Here is a 21336-nt window from a genome sequence, read left to right on the forward strand (position 1 = left end):
ACAGATTTTATGCAATTTATTTTATTTCATTTTTTTAATAATGTCTGAGTTATGACAAATCCCCACAATTAGCGGATAATTACATTTCAATTTTCACTTTTTAACTAAACAAAAAAAAAAAAAACTATATTTATTTCCTTTAATTACATATCTTTTTATTAATTTTCTTTTTTTGTTTTGAGCTTTTTTATCTTTTCTTTTCTTACCTTCTCTTCTTGCTTGTTTCCACATCAGTTTCTTCGATTTGTTGATCTAACTTTTACTCTCTCGATCTTTCCCTTCAATGGCCACTAAAGATCCTAGAGAGAGAAGCATGGAGAGAGAAAGTAAAAAAGCAGAAGCAAAGTGAGTGACTTGATAGTGAATTGTATCAGTTCTTGAGGAATTGATTGCTAAAGCTTCTAACTTTGGAATCACTTTTTCGGCTGTTGGGTTTTGAGTGTTGTATCGAGTTTGAGGTTGGTGGGTCGGGTTTGATTCGTTCGGATTTGATATGGGTGGGTGTTTTCCTTGTTTTGGATCATCAAACAAGGAGGGTGGAAGTGGTGGTGGTAGTGCCGTCAAAGAAGTGGCCAAGAAGGATTCGGTCAAAGATGGTTCAGTTGCTCAGTCTCACCATGTTGGAAGAGTTAGCTCAGGTAAAAGTTCTTTTATGCAAAATATTTTGGTGAATAATTTCTGGGTTCTTTTGAAAGATTAATTTGGCTGCTGTAAGTCTTGAATTTTGCTTTTGAGTGTTTTTGTGCCATGTTTCTGTTAAAATTTGTTGATTCCTTGATCCGTTTCATCTATCTTGTGTTTGAATTGGGATTTTTGTTTTATAGCTTTGGTGCTGCAGTTATTTGAAGGATTTCGTGCTTGCGGATTGCGTGTTGTTTGTGGTGTTTGATTTTATGCTAAGAGAGTGTTTCTAGCATTATTTTAGAGATCTGCTCTTAGTTTTAGGATTCTTATAGTTATTTCAGTGTTCCTTGAATTTTTTTTTTGTTCCTATCATAACTGTCAACCTAATAAATGACTGAATGCTATAATTTGGAAAATTTTAAAATGCCCCTTCCATTGCATAGTATATTGGAAAAGGCTAAGTCAAAAGTTTAAGGAGTTTTTGTGCTTCTTGAAAGAATATGAAATAGGAATCTATTAGGAGTAAATTTGCATTTCATATAAAGCTATATGTCACAGAACAACAAGAAAGGCTTTGAGTACTCAACCCAAATGAGAAATCTGATGACCAGCATCTTGTCATGCATAGGCATTCTTCACAAATAGGCCATTTAATCTGAAGAAGTCATTATTAAACTTAGACACAAGAAACATGAACATGTCCCATTTTATTGCTTACATATATTTTTCGCTCTTGGGGCTGTTCAATTATATTTCATAATCATTTGCTCATAAACTATTTACTTTTTCCCCATTTCAATATTTTGTCTAATGCACTTATCATGCAGATAAATCAAAATTACGAAATGGTACTGATCCTAAGAAGGAGCCAATAATTCCTAAAGATGGACCAACTGCTAATATTGCAGCACAAACATTTACATTCAGAGAGCTTGCTGCTGCAACAAAGAACTTTAGACCAGAGTGTCTGTTAGGTGAAGGGGGGTTTGGACGTGTTTATAAAGGTCGCTTGGAGAGCACTGGACAGGTAATTTGAGACTTGAAATGGATTCCCTTATTATTATGCAATGAAATATGTCAGTGCATGTCGTTTATAGTTGCCTGTACTTTCTGTTGTAATTGCAATTTTTTTGTGTCAGGCTTCTGTATTGTGTATATTTTACCTCTATAAGCACCTTCTATGAACTATAATTCTAAAAAATATGATAACTAAGTTCCATCTTTTATTTCGACTTGAATGGAAAATGTGTTTGCAGGTAGTTGCTGTAAAACAGCTTGATCGGAATGGCCTTCAAGGAAATAGGGAATTTCTAGTGGAGGTGCTCATGCTTAGCCTGCTGCACCATCCAAACCTTGTTAATTTGATTGGTTATTGTGCCGATGGGGATCAACGCCTCTTGGTTTATGAGTTTATGCCACTTGGATCATTAGAGGATCACTTACATGGTTAGACTACCTTACTTAAATATATGATATTGGATGGACCTTTGCTGTTCCCAGTTCAAAATTTCATGTCATAATGCATAACATATAACAGGAATTGTTAAGAAAATGGTTGTTTTGCACTCATATTAGATCTTTATTTTCCCTTTACCAGTCATATGGTTTTGCTAGGGTTTTGTCAGTATTGCAGCAATAACATTCACTCTTTTGAACACAGATCAATTTCTTGTTTATTAAGGCTTGAAAACATACTGTTTAGTCATATTTGTTCTGTTATTTCTTCTCTCTTATTATACATGTAGTTATTATATGTTCTGTGTGGGGGTTTACAATTTGATATATCGAGAATGACTTGGATATGTGAAGGATTTTATGGACCTAAAGATGATTGAAAGTTTATCAAATGCAAAGCAAACTTTATCACTTTAGTGTACCGATTGCTTTAAGAGATTCCTAGGTCAACTGATTGAATGACCACTCGGAGGATAAGTCAATCTTTGAGCTACCATACCTAGGAGTTTTATTTTGTAATTCTCATGGCACGCTGTGGTTAAATGCCATCTAATCACAAAGGTAAGTGATAATTTTGGAGTTCTTTTGAAACTTGGATGGAATTATGGGACACAATTCATGGACTTCCATTTACGGAGTAGCACGATGAAGTAAGGAATTCGGATGTTCTAGTTGTTTCTCCAAAGATATCTCAGTCAGTGTTTCAGTATTCCATTTGTGTGGAATGTGGATATCAGTCGTTGGAAACAGAAGCATTTAAGATAACGTAGGAATAGTCTACTAGTTATGTCTGTCATTTTTTGATGCTGGGCTCAACGTATTGATCTGAAACATGTAAGAATGTAGAATGCAAATAGAAGCAAATAGTGGATATCTGAAAAGAGAATCGGGAGGTATCGCTTCTTATGTGGGAGCAGCTGCATATGTTAATGACTGATGTATGATGCTTACAACAATAGTAAATGTTGATCTGATATGATTATTCGCTTGCATCATATTATGCAACAATTAGATATCTGATAGTAGTTAAGGTTATATAATTTGGCTAGAAGGTAGTTATAGTTAAACCTCACATTCCTATTGGCAATTAAAACTGCTTGATCTTTCAACTGATACTAGGCATTTTGCCTCAGCTTGGATGGGTGAATGTTCTTATCTAAATGAAGCATATTGTGGAGCTGCCATGCTACTTATATATCACTGTGGGCTACTACCTGATCAGATATCTTTTTCTTGGCTCATGTTTCTCCCTCAGTTTGTTCCAAAAATGATGATATGGCTGCAGTTTTATTGATTTCAATCATGCATGTCAAATTGCTGACCGTTTTCAAGGTGGTCAGCTAGAAGAATGTTATATGTAAACCATGATGCCAGTACACATATTTTGCTAATTTTCATGGACTCTGTTACCATGCCACTGTCTACTATGGAGTGTGGACTAAAATTTGAACTTTTTTTTTTTTGTCTAGGAAATTTCCAGTATTATAAGATATCAGACATTTGCACTTCTTTAATTCTAAAAGATTTTAGAGTATCTAACTTCATACTTATATCAAAGCATTCAATGATGCAGCCTCACTTAAGGGGTTTTTCGTCTTTGAATAATGGTTTTAATGGCTCACATGCATATTCTTTCATAAGAGATCTGCTTGTGAATATTAAGATGTGATTAAACCTTCATAATGTTAGTCAACTTGAATTTGTAAGATTTGATGGTATTTTAACTGATATGATTTATGTTGCATGGCTAATATGCTAATTGGAACTTTACAAGCCCCTCTCTCAATATTGTGATGGTTAAGCAGCAGCATGTGATACTTATACTGACATTAGCTTTATAATCGTTGATGAAAAGTAATTGGAAGTAGTATTAGATGATTGATGATACTGCTATGTGAATAAATTACTGTGAGTAGATGAAAGGACTAGAGATAATCATATGAAGACCAAAAGTAAGTAGAAAAGAAGTGATCGAAGGATTGAAGGAAACAGCTCCTAGATGTAACTGAATGGAAAAGGACGGTTTTGCTGCTTAATTTGAAAGTTGATTTAAAGGTTGATAGGTCATTGGGAAAATCTGTTTAGTTTACTAATTGATCATCTTAATAAAGTCTGTTAAAGGTGGTCTCGCTGCTTGTGGTCAAGTATGTCAAGAACTATGGCTGCATGTTCCAAGTACTCACGAGTCACAAGCCAACAGTATGTCTTTGGTTATCAGGCAAGCATGGAAGAAAGAGAACTCCACCTTCTCTAGTAGTCTTTGAAAAAGCACGCCCCAACAACTGACCCACTACTTACTCTCTCTCTCTCTCTCTCTCTCACTACTGCATGTTTCCCTTTGTGAATTTTAGTTCCACTTTTTTATTTTGAGATCAGTGAAATACTGAGTCCTACGGTTGATATAGTTCTTTTGAATACCTGAGCTCTTGATCATATAAATCAATTGTCAATGTCTAAGCTGAGCTGCGCAGCAAGGAAATATAATTAGCTTAAAATATCATAAAACCAACTAGGATGCTTATCTTGTGACACTGGAGATGCTTTTAGTTAACATTATTACATTGAAACTTTACCATCAAAGGTTGAGGATTTTCAATTGCACAGATGGCAATCTGATGTATTCGACTGATATTGCTTTACAAACTTCTCCTGTAATGAATTTGAATGACTTTTTAGAAGTGTGAATTGGTTAACTATGATTTCTTCAACTCATTCTTGTTACTGTATTTTAATCTTGTTTTCAGATCTTCCAGCGGACAAGGAGCCCCTAGACTGGAACACAAGGATGAAGATTGCGGCTGGTGCAGCTAAGGGGTTGGAGTACTTGCATGACAAAGCAAACCCACCCGTCATTTACCGAGACTTGAAATCATCTAACATCCTTCTTGATGAGGGTTACCACCCCAAGCTATCAGATTTTGGACTTGCTAAGTTGGGTCCTGTTGGTGACAAGACTCATGTCTCTACACGCGTGATGGGAACATATGGTTATTGTGCTCCTGAATATGCTATGACTGGTCAACTTACTTTAAAGTCCGATGTCTATAGCTTTGGAGTCGTATTTCTTGAACTTATCACCGGGCGCAAGGCCATTGATAATACCCGGGCTCCTGGAGAGCATAATCTTGTAGCATGGGTAAGCTTTCTGCTCTTCATCTTCCATGGGAAACTCTTTTAATAATGTATTGATGCATATTGGAATTTTCTTTCCTTTTTTTTCCCAAGAAAAAAAAAAAAAATTCTTATGTTGAATTGACATAAAACAAGAATTCTGTTGTCTCCTTGTTATTCTGTTGGACCTGGGGGATTTTTTTAGGCTCGGCCACTTTTCAAGGATCGCAGGAAGTTCCCCAAAATGGCTGACCCACTGCTTCAAGGGCGTTATCCAATGCGAGGGTTATATCAAGCTCTTGCAGTTGCAGCCATGTGCTTACAGGAACAAGCAGCCACGAGGCCTTTGATAGGTGATGTTGTGACTGCTCTCACATATTTGGCTTCCCAGACCTATGACCCTAATGCTGCCAATCAAAGTAACAGAATTGGGCCATCTACTCCTAGGAGCAGGGATGACAGGAGGGGCATGGCAGATGGGCTAGATAGCCCAGACGAACATGGACGCGGACGGCATGGCTCCCCTTCTACTTATAAAAATTCACCTGATTATAGAAGGCGTGATCCTGTGAGGGAATTAAGCTCTGGTGCAGATTTAGGAAGGAGTGAAACTGGTGGTGGGTCTGGCAGGAAATGGGGATCAGATGATTCTGAGAGACAAGATTCCCAGAGAGATAGTCCATTAAATACGAGCAGAGCAAGGGAAACACCAAGAAATCGAGATTTAGATAGAGAGCGTGCAGTTGCAGAGGCAAAAGTTTGGGGTGAAAATTGGAGAGAGAAAAAGCGAGCAAATGCAATGGGTAGCTTCGATGCTACAAATGAGTAAATGGTTCCCATTCATGTTGGTTTGGTGATGGCAAAATATGTTGTATGCTTGCTTTCTGAGGGTCATGAAGAAGAAGAAAAAAAAAAGATTAAAAGTTGCAGATACACCATCCTCGATGTCTTGGTTTCCATGGGAATAAGACTCTTGTTGTAACCAACTTTCACTGCTGTTGTTTTGTCCTGTATCATTCTTGTAGTTGGGATATGAAAATTGAATGCTTCAATTATGTGGTTGAAGGAAGGAAACCCAGAGTTAAAGAAGGGTTCAGGGCAAGGGTTGGGGTTGTGTATGGATTCGGAGGGCATTTTTAAAGGGAAATCCTCACTGCAGAATGATGTATCCAACATGATTTTAAATCTTATGTATTTAGGGCTTTTTTCTTTTTTCTTTTTTCCTTTTTCCTTTCTTGAAGTTGTTGTTACAGGAAAGCAGGGAAGATAGCTAATTTTTGCCCCCATATATGTGGGTTTGGTGTGGGTGTCTCTCATTGGTGTTACATCTTGTACTCAAAATACGGTCTTGTGTATGGATTTCTTGAGTCAGGTCGAGTTTCGGCTTATACAGGAAGTTTTCATCTTTTTCTTCTACTTCTAACGCAGTATCTCCTTCCATTTGCATGATATTCTTTTGGTGGGTGCATTTTCTGTTACTATCTGATTATTCTCACAGATCTAAAACTGATTTAACACTAAAGTTTGGTTTCATTTAATCTTACAAATGTAGAGAGGATAAGATAAAAGAAGCTTTGAAATTTCTTAAAACAGAGGAGCAGTTAGATCAATAATGGTGGTTTCTTAAGCGGAAGAGGACGTCACGCTGTGTAAACCCATAAAGGCATAAAAGGAAAAAGAGCGATCTTGCGTCTTAAACCTCGAACAATAAAAGCCCAGTATTTCATGGGCCCAACATATCCTGAACCCAATCTGTCCGCCCTAGTTCGACGGTCCTGCTCAACTTCAACAAGAGCGTGCGGGAGCGGCCATGGCTTCCACTGGCTCGCTCGCCCTAAATCTAATCCGGAAAATTAGATGCTTAAATCACTAACCGCTTCGCCGGCGTTCTTCGAAGCAAGCTCCTTAACTCGAAGTTATGAATCGCCTCTGTTAATGCTTCCATCAGAGGACATTAAAACCAAAGACGACAAAACCACTGCCGGAAAACAACAAAAGGAGGTAAAATTACAGCTTGGAGCATCAAAGAAATTTCACCCAAGTTGGGTCTTTGCCAGTTCAACGTTTCTCTTATAGTTGGCGGTTGTGGTGCGAAGATTTGCCATTTTAGAGATCAATTCTCACTATTAGAATGGAAATCAAAAATCACAGAGCCTTTATCTTTAATATAGTAATTACTAGTATAATTATTATAATTATCACTAGTATTTTACTTTTAATAGTATTATAATATAATATAATTATAATTATAAACTTTGAATAATACTATTTATAATTTCTTTAGGAATCTCATATTTAAACAAAATTGTCACCCTCCTGGGGTGGTACGACTCCTTTGGTGTGACGTATAAGGGGTGGCTTGGCCTCTATGAAACGCTTATGTCTTATTTCTTTCTCTGGAGTTTTTCTCTTATTCTGTATCCCCAAAATGAAAAAAATAAATAAATTGAATACAGTTTTCGCCAATGACAGGAATTTCAGACTTGAAGCCACAATTCACTAAATACTCAAAGGCAAATTAATAATATAATCATTACAAAACGTACCCTTAATACAACACTAACCTTAAATAAATACATAGAATTTTGTTAGTTCATACTCTAAACAAGCTCTAATCTCATCCATATGTTGCAGATAAATTGATTCTGACCCTGAGTGAACAAAAATAAGGGGATACAGAACATTATCAGTGGGATACTTCTGATGCACTGAAATACCAGAAATTTCGGCACCTGTGCTCTGATAATAAAAAAAATTAAAATTAAAAAAAAATAATAATAATAGGCCTGTGCCAAATTACTTTCTCCTCTTTCCCTGCAAAANNTGGAATTATAATTATAAACAGAGTGTGTCATTTAGCAAAGCTATTTTAAGATAAAGCGGAATAAATTCCATTTCACAAACGTTTGGCGGCATCAAAAGATGGAAGTATCCGTTTGTTTTCTGTCTCTTCTTGGCATCTCATGCTGGTTGGATAATCACTGGACTAGCCACCAACTCCTACTTACTTAGCTACCATCAAAAAAATTTTTGTTTGATTTTTTTTCCCCTTAAGTTTGGTGCTTCGAAGGACCAAAAATTTTCTAATTAAGTGTTTAATCATATTATTTTTTGCAATCAAATAATTGGTATGATTAATTTGTAAAATAAAATCACAATTTCATGAGCACTTCCATGCAATATATATATATATGGACATTGAAGAAGAATGGTGGTCGTTGGTTTATCTAAGCAACTTTTTTTTTGTGGATATGTAACTTTCCGAAAAGAAGAAAATTGAAAAATGGTGGTCTAAGTTGTTTCAGGTTTCACAATCTTCTTCTTTATTATATTACATGCATGCATCTTCTCTTCATCCAGATTTTGATTATTCAACATCCCTTTCGTTGATGAGTCATACTCATAGATACTGAGTGTGTAAGCCACTACTTATTATTATATTTTTTTGATTATTTGCATGATAGAACATGAGGTTCGTGAGGATGATGATATTATTGATATCTCCATATCCAAAGATTCTGAAAGAGGAACACCAAACCCTAGAAAATTCGAAATGCAAGAAGATAATTGGCATTGAGGAACCGTGAATTGATATATCTTGGCTTCTCGATATTGGAATAAAAAATCCGAAGGTCATATCATGGAAAAAACACAGCACTAGCTGGCTGAGATTTAGTTGTTGATAGAGGAATATATCCATTTCTCGATCGATATGACATTTGCAACTTCATTTTCATCTTACGATTGACAGACACCTAATACATATTTAGCTTTTTGAATTTCAAACTTCATTCCAACTCCAAATTGTATAGGTTCCATTTTTATCTATATATATATATAGAAAGCATATATCAGGAAAAATAATTATCAGCGAATCCTAAAATATGAAATCTCACTAATATCATGTAAAAGTCAAGAAGACGCCGTCAAACACTGTGCTTATTTTATATTATAGTAATATTCACGGTTATATATTATATAAATTAACATCGTTCTATAAACTTTTTTTTTTATTCATTGCGAGGCACGATGAGACGAAATAACACTGCAGTCTACAGAATATGGGATAGACCTCCCCTGAGCTCATCAATTACTAAATTTATGAAACCACTTGCGTTCGAGATGACTCGAATTTGAGCCTTCCCACTCTTTATATAAGTAAAAAGACCAGGCAGACGACACTTGATTAACTCGTTATATAAACAATTAAATGATCTAGCAACACCTTGTTATGCAATTTAAAAACTAGCTACACATTCTAGAATAAAAAGTTACATAAATGTCATGAAGAAGCCAAGACAGAATACCAGCGAAGTTGATCAACAAAAATGAATACCCAAGTCAACCGAATTCATTAAACTATAAGAATCTCACTTGAGCATCTTTTCATAATATTACACACATAGCCTCAAGATGTACTAAAGAAAAATACAGCTGATCAAGTTAGCTTTATTAATTAAGTAGTTATGGTATAGAAAGATGAGAAGCAGTACTAAAGCCAAATAGCTCCAGCATCCCTAAGCAGTTTCTTCAAGGAGCCATTAAGGTGAAGGGTCATGACAGTATTAGCAGATCCAACAAATTTGCCACCAATAAATACAGCTGGGACTGAAGGGTTGCACCCTAACCTCAAAAGAGCGCATTCCATTTCTTTACCTCTTGAATCTTCATCGAGCTCGTAAATTGCAGGGCTCACTGCTTGTTCATAGAACAACCTCTTTATTGCATGGCACATGCAGCATGAACTCTTGCTGAATATAACTACTGCTTTTTGCCCAGCCAACTTCGCTACTCTATCCATTTATATAAATCTTCTTCCCTCTCTCTGTTTATATGTATGTATATTATAACAAAATGTGCAATAATATAATAAATGTTATATATAAAACAAAATGTGGAGAATAAAGATTGTTATATTTGAAGGTTTTCAGGCAAATTTTATAACCGAAGGTTTGACAAAAATAATGCAAGAGAGCACGATTAATGGAGCATGTGTAGAGGTAAAGAAAGGAAATTAAGGTTGTTGCTTAGTTTATGTGTATGCTTATGGAGTTCTTTGGAGCTTTTATATATATATAAGTGCATGGAGAGAGAGAGAGAGGGTTTCTTTTTATTTGAATTAATTGTTTAATACAAGGCGACAAAGAAATCAAGAAAAGGTGAAGGTTCTTTAAGATATTTGGATTGATTCCTGATTTTGTGTTGTTTTATTTCTTATTTTTTTTCTTTTAATATGGATGCTCAAAATTTAATCTTTGTTTATGTAATGATAAGGACTTGATGTGAGCCGGAATCCAAAAGACTGAAAAATATAAGTATATGGATAAGCCAAATGGTGCCGAAAGTAAAAGAAGATTTTTTTTTTTTTAACGCAGGGTACTGTGTGCTATTGCCTTTTCGCAGACAGATGATAGAGTGCCACTAGTGCATCTCCAGTTTACCATTTGGTAAGAGAGTTGATATATATTGCTTGTGTAAGGTTGAGGAATGTCAACTTTGGATAGGATGATAACGTTAATATTTGCATATGCATGGTAGAATATCCTACATTTATTGACAATTAAAAATGTAAACAGCAAATATATTTACTGTATGTATCGGTATTCCAAAAGAATTTCCATCTCAGATTACTTGGGAAACAACTTTATGTATTTTAAAAAAGCAAGAAAGAAGACGTTGGTTTACCGATAAAATGTTGATTGTGGTACTAAAATCGGGCCAAGATTTTAAAGTGGGCGAATAGAAATTGGACACTGCATAAGCCAATCAAGTTGAAAATACTAATAAGATGTTGATCGAGGTAGTAAAATCGGGCCAAGGTTTCAAAGTTTGCCAATAGAAATTGAATACTGCATAAGCTAATCAAGTTGGAAAGGATTAAAATCTTTACACTCAATGATCTTATTACTTAGCAAGCCTTATCAGCGCAGGTTCAAACCTAATACTGCACTCTAACTCGTTTAGGCAAAAACCGGATTTCCAAACTCTAACGACTCGTTTAGGATGCAAAATCACAGATTATATGCGATGGACAATCAGATCGTATAAGGATAGAATCAAACCCTAGAAAACGTTGGTACGGAGGAAAAAAAAACCTCAATGTTTGTCAAGATCATGACAAAGCAGAACATATATTCCAAATGTATATAATATATCCATGCACGTGTTTAACATCGACACATCATTGTTAGTTATCTTTCGGACAATTCTATACATCACTAACTACTAAGAATTGAAATAACATAGAAAATTAATAAATGATTAAGAGAAAAGCACGTGAAAACTGTAAATTAATCTTGAGATATAGAAAGATGAAATCATCAATTTATTGTTATTTATTATACTTGTTCTTCGTTCTTTATTAATAATGGATGGAGGTATTCTTTGTGTTTCGTATCTGAAAAAGGTACGTAACAGTAGAAAAAGAAAAGGCAAAGAGTATATAGTATAAAAGAAAAGAAAAATGTTCCTCTCTTGGCTTTATTAATTTATTTCTTTATCTCCTTTTCTTGAGAAAAGAGGAGAATATGTAATATGTAAGCAGCGGAGGTAAGGGTGGTACCTCTCCTACCGAAAAAATAAAATAAAATAAAAATAAAAATATATATGAATGTGATGCTAGGATACGTCCTCGCATTCTTCTTTATCATATAATTTTTATAAAGTTGACATTCTTTTTCCACTCGCCACTATTCCTCTTTATGGGGATCTTATCCCCTTCATTCTCTCCCACATTATACATAAGTTTTTCTACATACAAAAATCATATATACATATGTGTGTCATGCATGCATGCATATTAATATTATTAATATCGAAACCAACAACCTTTTAGTTTACGTTATAGGCGAACTCACGTGAGAATATAAGTTTGATCCTGAAAAATGCACTTTACTGAGAGGATAAAAAAATTTCACACTCTGCGGTCCAAAAGGGATTACACCTCTTGGTTATACCGAAAAATATTATTAATATCAAAACAAAGTTTACTGGATACTATTAAATTTTAATTAAAGACTTTAGTTAGCGGATAATTCAAGAGTTAGTAGAGATTTAAACCATGCAGTTGAAATGGTTTTTTTTTTTTTTTTTTTTTTTTTTTTTTTTTTTTTTTTTTTGCTTTCATTTGCAAAACATTATTGAGCCTTGAGATCTCTGTTTATATATGTGTTAATGATTAGTTTTTGATTTTTTTTTGTAAAAGTTTTATATATATATATATATATATATATAGTAAAAAAAAAGACATTCAAATTTGTAAATAATTAAAGATGATGGTCTCATAGCAATAGAAGGAATGGATGGAGATAATAGATGAGACATGCATATATAACATGCATACGGATTGAGAAGTGGAGAACACGTAGGTGCTACGATCAAGTAACCCTAGAATGTGCCCCTTGGCTCCTGACTTGAGCCAATTATACAAATGTAAATATAAATATACATACACATATTCAGGGGGATGACAATAACCCGAAGCTAGACACAGAAAGCAACACATCATAACGATCATTCATGAAGAATACGTATCTGCTTTTCACGTTAAAATGACAAGGATTTGAGTTAATCGCAAAAAGTGGAAAAAGAAGAAAGTTAAGTAGCTTTACTTTAGGTTAATTAATGATTTTTTTTTCTATAATATATTTAGCATATCATCTCGATCGAGTTTCTCGAGTTTTCTAATGTCGTACCTTTTTGCGATTGATTAATTGTTATTATATGTAGAGAGATCAAATTCGTTTTTATTTATACTAGTATAATTGAGAAAAAAGACCCGTATTTTTTACATTTTAAATTTAGCTCAAGATTTAAATGTATGGACATCTTAAGAAGTATCTTATCGTTCTTGCATCGGATCACCCACATCTCCTTTTTTTACATGCCAAGGGATGATGTCGGTAATGCCAATGGGGACCTCAGGCATCTATGTCTCTGATATCTTTCCATGTACGATCGCTTTTAACTGGTGCAAAGCTCTGTGCTAGAAGGGGAGGCTGAGTTCATTATAGCGTCCATAGAAAGAAAGAATGAAAGATAATTTCTTTATATCCAATTTAAAAGAAGCCAAATTCCTGCTTCAGATATTCTATATAAATTTACTTGTTATTTGATGATCGACCATTATTTATTGATTGAAAATTGAAATTTGTTAATATTTCATGGGAATGGATTGGATGAAACACCTTGAATTGAGTGGGAATCTTGTTACTATCAGGAAAGGTCCCAGATGGATAAATGCAACAAATTTTCTTTTCTCCCACCTCAACATATATGCGTTCTTGGAAAAAGACACTCTCTGTGTAGATAAAAATGAACAATAGAAATGTGGGCAACTATCAGTTTTGCAATAAATGTGAATGAAACCGTACTAAGATGATACGTCTCTATAAATTTCCGTATGAAATATTCTCCATATCGTGCAATTTTCTTTTTTGCATTTCCTTTTCTAGTGGAACAAAATTGTGGTTCTCAAACCAAACACAAATATCTAATAGAACATTCTCATTTTGCTTCATATTGAAACCTTCTTTTTTGTTCTCATCCTCAGAACCCGGCCTTATATATATCCCTCTCCTCAGACCCCATCAACCCACAGCACAATCCATCATAATCTTAAATAAAAAAGAATAGATACAGAGAGAAAGAAGAGTTCATCAATGGAGAGGGTGACACAATTGGCAGCACAAAGACCAGTGGTGATATTTAGCAGGAGCACATGTTGCATGTGCCATGCGATCAAGACATTGCTTAGCGATTTTGGGGTTAACCCGGCAGTTCATGAGCTAGATGAGATAGCAAGAGGAAGAGAAATAGAGCAAGCACTATCAAGACTTGGCTCTCCAACCCTACCGGCTGTGTTCATTGGTGGTGAACTTGTGGGTGGAGCCAATGAGGTTATGGCTCTTCACCTCAATCGCTCCTTAATCCCTATGCTTATACGTGCAGGCGCATTGTGGGTTTGAGTAATTAATTACAATTAATTAACTATCATGGTCCTATAATATACAATTATAATATAATAAATAAATAAATAAATATATATATATATATATGTATGATGATGGTACATTCTATGTATCGGAAGCTGAGTTTATTATATACTTACAATGAGGCTCTATACTATATGTATGGTTAATAGGTAATCAGGTGCGTACGTAGTACTCCTTTTTGTAATGTAGTATTTCATGTAATGCTATGTTCTTCTTGCTAATAATAAAACTATTGTAGTTTCCTTAATTTATTATGAGTTAATACAGCTAGATCCTAGTTTTATATATACATATACATACACAAACTTCCTATTACTTTTAATCTATCTAGAGACATGAATGTGTAATAACCAAATAGAATCTCTTATTTCATCATTGGCATAAACTATGTAGATTTAGAATAGATAAAATGGAGAAATGTCGAATATTATTTTTAATTCTTTTTTTTCCATATGTCCAATGATCCTACGCTCGAGCTGAGTATTATATTTAGATAATATTTATTAATAGTGACAATTTTTGATTTCAAACCCTCTAACTTTTGCTGGTAGAAAATCCAAATAAAAGCTTGCATGAAGATGGAAGGGAGATTAAATAATAATTGAGATGGCTATACTTACATTACATGCACACTGTTACCATAAACGGAACGGAACCCATCAAACGCCGGCAGTTGATCCATTGCTTGTTTGGGGATAGTGGGCTTAGCTTAAAGTCTTCAAAATTGGGCTAAGTTTGGGCCAATTCAAAGTAACTTATATTGATATGGGCCTATATTAAGAAATAAGTGATGGGCTGGGCCGTGCAAGGAACACAACGTCCAAACAGATTCCAAACAAAACAGTAGTAACACGTGGGGTGGAGGACAGATTCGATTCAAGTCCCAATATAAAAAGAAAGTCACCCAAATGACTGTGGAGCCCACTGCCGCAGCTAATTAATGTTTATTGGTCTGTCTGAACGGAAGGAGCCTCGACTAACTAAAACGCAAACCCAAACGGTCATTTCTATTTCAGGATTTGTTTCTTTATTATTACAATAATTGCGGTAATAAGTACTGCAATTAGATTTCAATTTAACTATTCATAATCCATTCTTCTTCTTTTTACCATTTGATTCATAATTTATTTTATTTTATTTATTTGTATCACGTGCTGCCTTCACTTAATTATATGCAAATGAAATTAATTTGCACTTCAATCAAAAATATTATTTCTCTCTATAATGATAATTTAAAATTTTAAACAGTAAAACTTAGAAAATAAATAACACTAGTTAAATTTATTTTCTCCTAGCAGTAGCCGTGCCCCTTAGTTTTAAAATCTTTTTAAAAGTTATAATATAAGATATAAAAATTTTATGAAAATTCTCCAATTTTGCTTTTTTAAATTTTGATTTTTTTTTTCACGTTCCGTCACTATTATCCATAATAAAAGTTCAATATATTTCTGTTATATAGAAAGAGGATAAAATTAAAAATCGTTTAATTATTTCTCAAAAAAAAAAAAAAATAGGACGCAAAATGACAAGATTAATCATTTTCCATGATATTTTTAATTGTTTTTTTTTGGAAGGAAAAAGCCAAAAAGAAAAAAGCAACCTTTATCACTACTCTCTCTCCTAAAATCTCAACCAGAATCACAAAACAAAGCCAATGACGACAAATGCCATAACTTTGACACCTCTATCTTTCTCTCTCTCGCCTCACTTACAGCTCACTAATAGAAAGCAGTAGCCCTTTTACATAACCGGCTTTTTAAGACCAGTGATTTACATTGTATTATTTTTCAGTTGTAGTACTTGCAGCAACTTTTCATTTTCTTTTGGAATCTTTCGTCTTCTTCAATACTTGTGTTTTCTCAGTAACCAAACATGGGTCCATTGTTGTTTTCTGTCGAATGTCTGTTTTGATAGGTAAGTTCATAACCCAGTAATTATGTATTTGGTTGTCTGTTCTTGTGTTTGTTACTGATTGGAAGCTCCTATTAGTTTTTATCTTTTGACCGTCTGCTTTTTTTTCTTTTGTGTGTGTGTGTGTGTGTGTGTGTGTGTTTGTGTGTGTGTTCTTGTTGCCTCTTTGGGGAGTCTTTTCTTGATAATGTTTGGCTGCATTTGCCAAAATTTTTAGGGTTTCGTTGGTAGCTTTTGGCTTTGAGATAGAGAAGGTGTTAGTTGCACTTTTATTCCAAGCAAAAATGTTTGGTTTCTCTCGTAGACGCATGAAGCTTGGCAGGTCAGTTATTTATATAAGTTTCCTTTTACTGCCTGTTTATTTTTGGGATTATTTTCTTTTTTTTTTTTTTTCAAAAACTTAGTAATGTATAAAGGTAGAGGAAATTTATGGTATATAAGCTTGAAACATTTGAGACTCGAGAAACTAACTTTGAGATGCAGTTAAGAATCATTTGTAGGAATCTAATTGTTAACTAGATTTTGACTGGTAACTAATTGATCATGCAGTTCTGTCCAAAAAGTTAGATTTTGACTTTGATGCTGATATAGTGCTTCTAAATTTGAATTCCAATTATGTTGCTCTTCAGAGTGAAGAAGGTGCAACTGTCAGATTCGACACTCGTAACTAGAAGTCCCGTTAGAACCCAGAAGCGAAATCCCAATGTAAGACTCGCAACTTGTTTGGTTGTGAACTGGCATCAATGGTTTTGTTTGTATGCGTTGTGCTAAGATCTTTAATTGGTTTTTCGATAGGGTGAAGGTGCTGCCCCTACAACCAGTCATTTCGATGAGCTTGATTGTCAGTGTTCGTCTGCTCCACCCGAGATTAATAGCTCTACTTCAGGGAGCTCTGAGAATTGGATGGTGTTGTCTGTATCTGGGGAAAAACCCATGCCTCGTTTCAATGTAATATTTTGTTGATTTTTATAGTCTATTGGTTATCTCCTTGTGCATATGCTAAGGAAAAACTGAAAACTTTTGTCTTTTTTTGTCATTTTTCTGAATAGCATGCTGCGACTGTGATTGGTAAAAAAATGATTGTGGTTGGTGGTGAATCTGGAAATGGATTGTTAGATGATGTACAGGTACAGATTTTTTTTCTTCACATTCCATTTGTTTTTGGTTGTTTGATGTGGACAAAAGAAAAAATTACTTAATATTCCATTGCTAGATTATTTGTTCGGAAGTGATCAAATTTGAGTGTGGTCACTCAAATCTTTCATTTTAGAGTATGGTAAATGTATGTCGAGTCAAGAACTATACGGTGGAGCTAATGTTGTCATTTTTATCTCCAATTCAGGTGCTTAATTTTGACCAATTTACCTGGACCGCAATTTCATCTAAGCTTTACTTGTCACCAAGCAGCCTGCCGTTAAAGATTCCTGCATGCAGAGGCCATAGTCTGGTATTGTCACATAGCTTTTTACCAGTACCTTTCAACTACATCGTTATATGTAGGGCATTTCTCCAGTTATATGTGACAGTATCATTCTATAAGGATGAAAGTTTGGTTTTAGTTTTCCGCGAAAGATATTGTTCCTGTTTTAAATGGATATAATGAGTTTCATGTGTGCTAATTTGCTGTTTTTTCTTACTTAAACATGATGTGTAAATATGTGCTTAAAATACTTCATATGCATTGTGTAGGTTTCATGGGGGAAGAAGGCACTTCTAATTGGAGGAAAAACTGATCCTGCTAGCGATAGAATTTCAGGTATTTCAGGATGGATCTTCGTGCATTGCTTGGTTCTCCCAGGTGATGTGCAATTACTCTATTGTCTTTCTGGCTTTTGCAGTTTGGGCATTTGACACAGAAACAGAGTGCTGGTCTCTTTTGGAAGCAAAAGGGGATGTGCCGGTATGATCACAGCCTATCTGACAATTGCTGTGACATTTTCAATTCAAAGCCTTTCAGCAAAAAGATCTATTCCTTGTGTACATTTGCAATTCTATCGAATCATTCCCTTGATTGAATTGATGATCTAATTTTGCTGTTTCCGTTTTGAGCTCTGATCTTAATTTTTTGGACAAATTTGGCTTAGAAAATTGAAGCATGCTTCCTGATGTGAAATTTAATTTGCATTGCAGGTTGCTCGCAGTGGTCATACAGTAGTTAGGGCAAGCTCTGTTTTAATTCTATTTGGAGGTGAAGATGGTAAGAGGAGAAAATTAAATGATCTACATATGTTTGATTTGAAGTCTCTAACATGGCTTCCCTTACATTGCACGTGAGTTGATTTTGCTACCCTGTTCTCTGGTATACATGATGGGCATACGCATTAAGGTTTTCAGTTAGCATTCCTTTGTGCGTGCAGTGGAACAGGGCCATCTCCAAGATCCAATCATGTGGCTGCTCTTTGTGATGATAAAATGCTTCTTATATTTGGAGGAGCATCAAAGTCGCGAACTCTGAATGACTTGTATTCACTTGACTTCGAAACGGTGCTCAGTTCATTCCTAATATTGCTATGTGGGTTATTTTGTGGCCAGATAAAAGTAACTTCATAGTAGTTGGTGCATTGATACATTATATTTTTACTCAGATGGTTTGGTCGAGAATAAAGATACGAGGTTTCCATCCGTCTCCAAGGGCTGGTTGCTGTGGAGTCTTATGTGGAAATAAATGGTACATTGCTGGGGGTGGTAGCAGAAAAAAACGTATGCCTCATGAGCTAAGAAGCATATGTTTTTTAATACTTGCAACTTTAGCTGCAATAAAAAGGACAATACTCTTTTAGTTTGTTTCTCTAGTATTGCATTGTGCTAGTGAGTTTTCTGGTTTCTTTATGTCAGGTTCAAGTTGGTGCTCCATTAATTGCTAGCTTTTGTTCTTTTGGTCCCTTTAGCTTCAGTTCTTGCTAGGTCTTTGATGCCTAAATGCCTTAAGAGTTGATTTAATTCCTTGTTACTAATTCATGGATGCATTATTTGTGTATTCATCGACATTTTGTCACACAGTTGTACTTGCAGTTGAAAACTTTTCTCATGATGCGTGCAGGACACTCAGAAACTTTGATTTTTGATATTCTGAAAGTGGAATGGTCTGTGGCCTTTGCATCATCCCCATCTTCTATCACATCAAATAAGGTTAGCTCACGGTGATATTCGCTTCTGCATAATTCCCTGCTACAAAATGAATCCAGTCACCAGTAATGTAGCTCACGGTGGAATAATCTTGAAGACTAATTTGCAGAGAAAGGGATGAGCATGCATTATTCTTGTCCCTTTTCATTATATTTGTCTGTCTAAATCATTATTTTCTCTCCTAGGGATTTAGCCTGGTGCTTGTGCAGCACAAGGAAAAGGATTTTCTTGTTGCATTTGGAGGATCCAAAAAGGAGCCATCAAATCAGGTTGGGAGCTGAAATCGCATTTTTGCCAAGGAGTTGATTTTACTGAATTAATTTATTTCACAATGCATTACAGGTTGAAGTTATAGGCATGGATAAGAATGAATCCATGGGTCGACAGTCTGCTGCTAATAAAGGTACTGGACGTTTGTTGTTTGGAAAACGCTCATCATCCGTAGGGCTGGCTGCACAACTTACTACTGGTTCTTCCCAGCGTTCGGTTGATTCCACTGCAAGACAAAATTTGGCATCTGCAGTTGAGCAGCATGGATCTGCTAGGAAATCTCTGTCAGAGACACTTGTTGATCCAAATCCTGGCAATGTCTCACTGCGCAAGCAATTTCATGATGAAGAACACGGTACAGCTGTTAAGATGGTGAAGAATTTAGAAGAAGGAACTTCTTCATCTCCTGTAAGTTGATAGTTCTCCAATTAAATATCCTTAATTGAAATCAAGCATGCTTTATAAAGCTCAGTTTTCAGTTTATGAATCTGAGGTTTCTAAGTTTTTACGCAAATTTTGGGTTTGTTAAAGTCCTTTTGCACTTGTTTACCCCTCATAATAATTGGTCTGCTCTATCCTTGCAATTCATCATTTGCATGCATTTTATTCTACTCTTTCAATTCTTCTATAAGTAGTTAAACATATGTTCAAAGTGAAATGTATTTGAATTTTCTATTGACATTAACATGATTTTATTTTCAGGCAAGGGAGCATCGAATGAATCAAACACATATGCCAATTCAGACTAACATTTCTATAGGTAAAATTATTGCGGAGGAGGCATCTTGTGGATTTGAATCTGAAAATTTGAACTCCCAAAACCCAGCAATTGGAAACCATCCAGTTGACAATGATGACGTATTAGTACCAGAGACTGATGGTATGGCAGGAGGTGCTCATTCAAGCATATATCAATTGTATGAAACAAAAATAGCTGCTCTAATAAGAAAAAATGGGGTTCTAGAAGGACAACTGGCTGCTGCATTATCAAGTCGAGATTCTGCAGAGAAAAATCTATCATCTGTTCTGAAGAGTAAACAAGAGTTAGAGAAAAAGTTGACAGACGCACTGAGGGAGATGGAATTGTTAAAAGAGAGGTTAGCTAGTGTAGAGCTAGCACAAGAAGAGGCCAACAGCTTATCAAATATTGTTCATTCCGACAATGTAAGGTTGGAGCATGACGTGGCTTTCCTTAAGGCAGTTTTGGACGATACGCAGAAGGTAGCTTCCAAAATACAAGTTCGCAATATTGGGATTGGTCGTTTAATGTTAGTTTTGACATTGTATTTTCTTGCAGGAGCTACATTCTACAAGGGGAGTCCTTGCAGGGGAAAGGGCTAGAGCATTCCAACTACAGGTAATGACTCCAGAGTCCAGACCATATACCTGAGGAATAAAGAAAGAAGAATGCTCATTTTAACAGTTATTTTCTTCATCTTAATTAAGACTCTGGTATTAACAGTGCATCACCTTGCAGGTTGAAGTGTTTCATCTTAAACAAAGATTGCAATCTATGGAAAATCGAGTTCCCACCCCAAGAAAACCATTCAATGTCTAGCAAGTGAAAATTGAAAGGATAAAAATAGCAAGTGAAGGCAAGAACATGCTATGCTATCCGACTGGTCAACCTGTCCCAAACTTTAATTTAAAAAACCACGTTGATGTGCATGTAATGCATACTTGTTTTGTTGAAAATATAATTTTACTAATTTGTGCCTAGAATTTATAGTTTCAATTAGTACTCCTTTCAAGTTTAGATTTTGCTTATAAATGCTATTAATTTTAGTAAACTTTAGGCCAACTAGTTTTATAAAAACAAAAATGTAAAGTTCCAATTAAAACTTTA

The 21336-nt window shown here is 35.0% G+C and overlaps 4 protein-coding genes across 6 annotated transcripts; 3 read left to right on the forward strand and 1 right to left on the reverse strand.

The window, feature by feature from the left end:
• The first annotated feature begins 281 nt into the window (after positions 1-281).
• Positions 282-6186, forward strand: LOC105631816 (Protein kinase superfamily protein). Its single transcript, XM_012214002.4, has 5 exons — positions 282-638; positions 1452-1651; positions 1881-2070; positions 4824-5215; positions 5396-6186. The coding sequence occupies exons 1-5, from the start codon at positions 494-496 to the stop codon at positions 6017-6019; spliced, it is 1551 nt and encodes a 516-aa protein (XP_012069392.1). The 5' UTR covers positions 282-493; the 3' UTR covers positions 6020-6186.
• Positions 6187-9519: 3333 nt separating this feature from the next.
• On the reverse strand, positions 9520-10258 carry LOC105631815 (Glutaredoxin family protein). The gene has a single exon (XM_012214001.4). It carries the CDS (start codon positions 9989-9991, stop codon positions 9683-9685), a length of 309 nt encoding a protein of 102 aa, XP_012069391.1. The 5' UTR covers positions 9992-10258; the 3' UTR covers positions 9520-9682.
• A 3515-nt stretch (positions 10259-13773) lies between these two features.
• Positions 13774-14430, forward strand: LOC105631814 (Thioredoxin superfamily protein). The gene has a single exon (XM_012213999.4). It carries the CDS (start codon positions 13851-13853, stop codon positions 14154-14156), a length of 306 nt encoding a protein of 101 aa, XP_012069389.1. The 5' UTR covers positions 13774-13850; the 3' UTR covers positions 14157-14430.
• Positions 14431-15832: 1402 nt separating this feature from the next.
• On the forward strand, positions 15833-21212 carry LOC105631813 (Galactose oxidase/kelch repeat superfamily protein). 3 transcript variants are annotated; one of them, XM_037640398.2, is made up of 17 exons: positions 15833-16097; positions 16312-16416; positions 16644-16799; positions 16890-17042; positions 17144-17221; positions 17437-17541; positions 17784-17850; positions 17933-17994; positions 18225-18364; positions 18452-18578; positions 18680-18794; positions 19135-19223; positions 19406-19489; positions 19563-19898; positions 20193-20711; positions 20788-20847; positions 20968-21212. In XM_037640398.2, the coding sequence occupies exons 3-17, from the start codon at positions 16710-16712 to the stop codon at positions 21046-21048; spliced, it is 2106 nt and encodes a 701-aa protein (XP_037496326.1). In that variant the 5' UTR covers positions 15833-16097; positions 16312-16416; positions 16644-16709; the 3' UTR covers positions 21049-21212. The 3 variants fall into 3 exon arrangements, with proteins under 3 accessions (XP_037496326.1, XP_012069388.1, XP_020534195.1); XM_012213998.4 differs by having other exon boundaries at positions 16724-16799; XM_020678536.3 differs by lacking the exon at positions 15833-16097 and having other exon boundaries at positions 16160-16416; positions 16724-16799.
• Positions 21213-21336: the final 124 nt, after the last annotated feature.

This window comes from Jatropha curcas, chromosome 7, assembly GCF_041381405.1.
Source record: "Jatropha curcas cultivar XTBG-Jc1 chromosome 7, XTBG_Jcur_1.0, whole genome shotgun sequence".
NCBI classification, from domain to species: Eukaryota; Viridiplantae; Streptophyta; class Magnoliopsida; order Malpighiales; family Euphorbiaceae; genus Jatropha; species Jatropha curcas.

Excerpts from the sequence above, each read along its gene's own strand:
- LOC105631816 (XM_012214002.4), top strand. The coding sequence starts at position 494 with ATGGGTGGGTGTTTTCCTTGTTTTGGATCATCAAACAAGGAGGGTGGA. Across the intron at positions 639-1,451 it reads TGTTGGAAGAGTTAGCTCAG|ATAAATCAAAATTACGAAAT; the intron begins GTAAAAGTTCTT and ends CTTATCATGCAG. Across the intron at positions 2,071-4,823 it reads ATTAGAGGATCACTTACATG|ATCTTCCAGCGGACAAGGAG; the intron begins GTTAGACTACCT and ends TCTTGTTTTCAG.
- LOC105631815 (XM_012214001.4), bottom strand. The coding sequence starts at position 9,991 with ATGGATAGAGTAGCGAAGTTGGCTGGGCAAAAAGCAGTAGTTATATTC.
- LOC105631814 (XM_012213999.4), top strand. The coding sequence starts at position 13,851 with ATGGAGAGGGTGACACAATTGGCAGCACAAAGACCAGTGGTGATATTT.
- LOC105631813 (XM_012213998.4), top strand. The coding sequence starts at position 16,379 with ATGTTTGGTTTCTCTCGTAGACGCATGAAGCTTGGCAG. Across the intron at positions 17,995-18,224 it reads AAGCAAAAGGGGATGTGCCG|GTTGCTCGCAGTGGTCATAC; the intron begins GTATGATCACAG and ends TTTGCATTGCAG. Across the intron at positions 19,490-19,562 it reads AAAAGGAGCCATCAAATCAG|GTTGAAGTTATAGGCATGGA; the intron begins GTTGGGAGCTGA and ends AATGCATTACAG.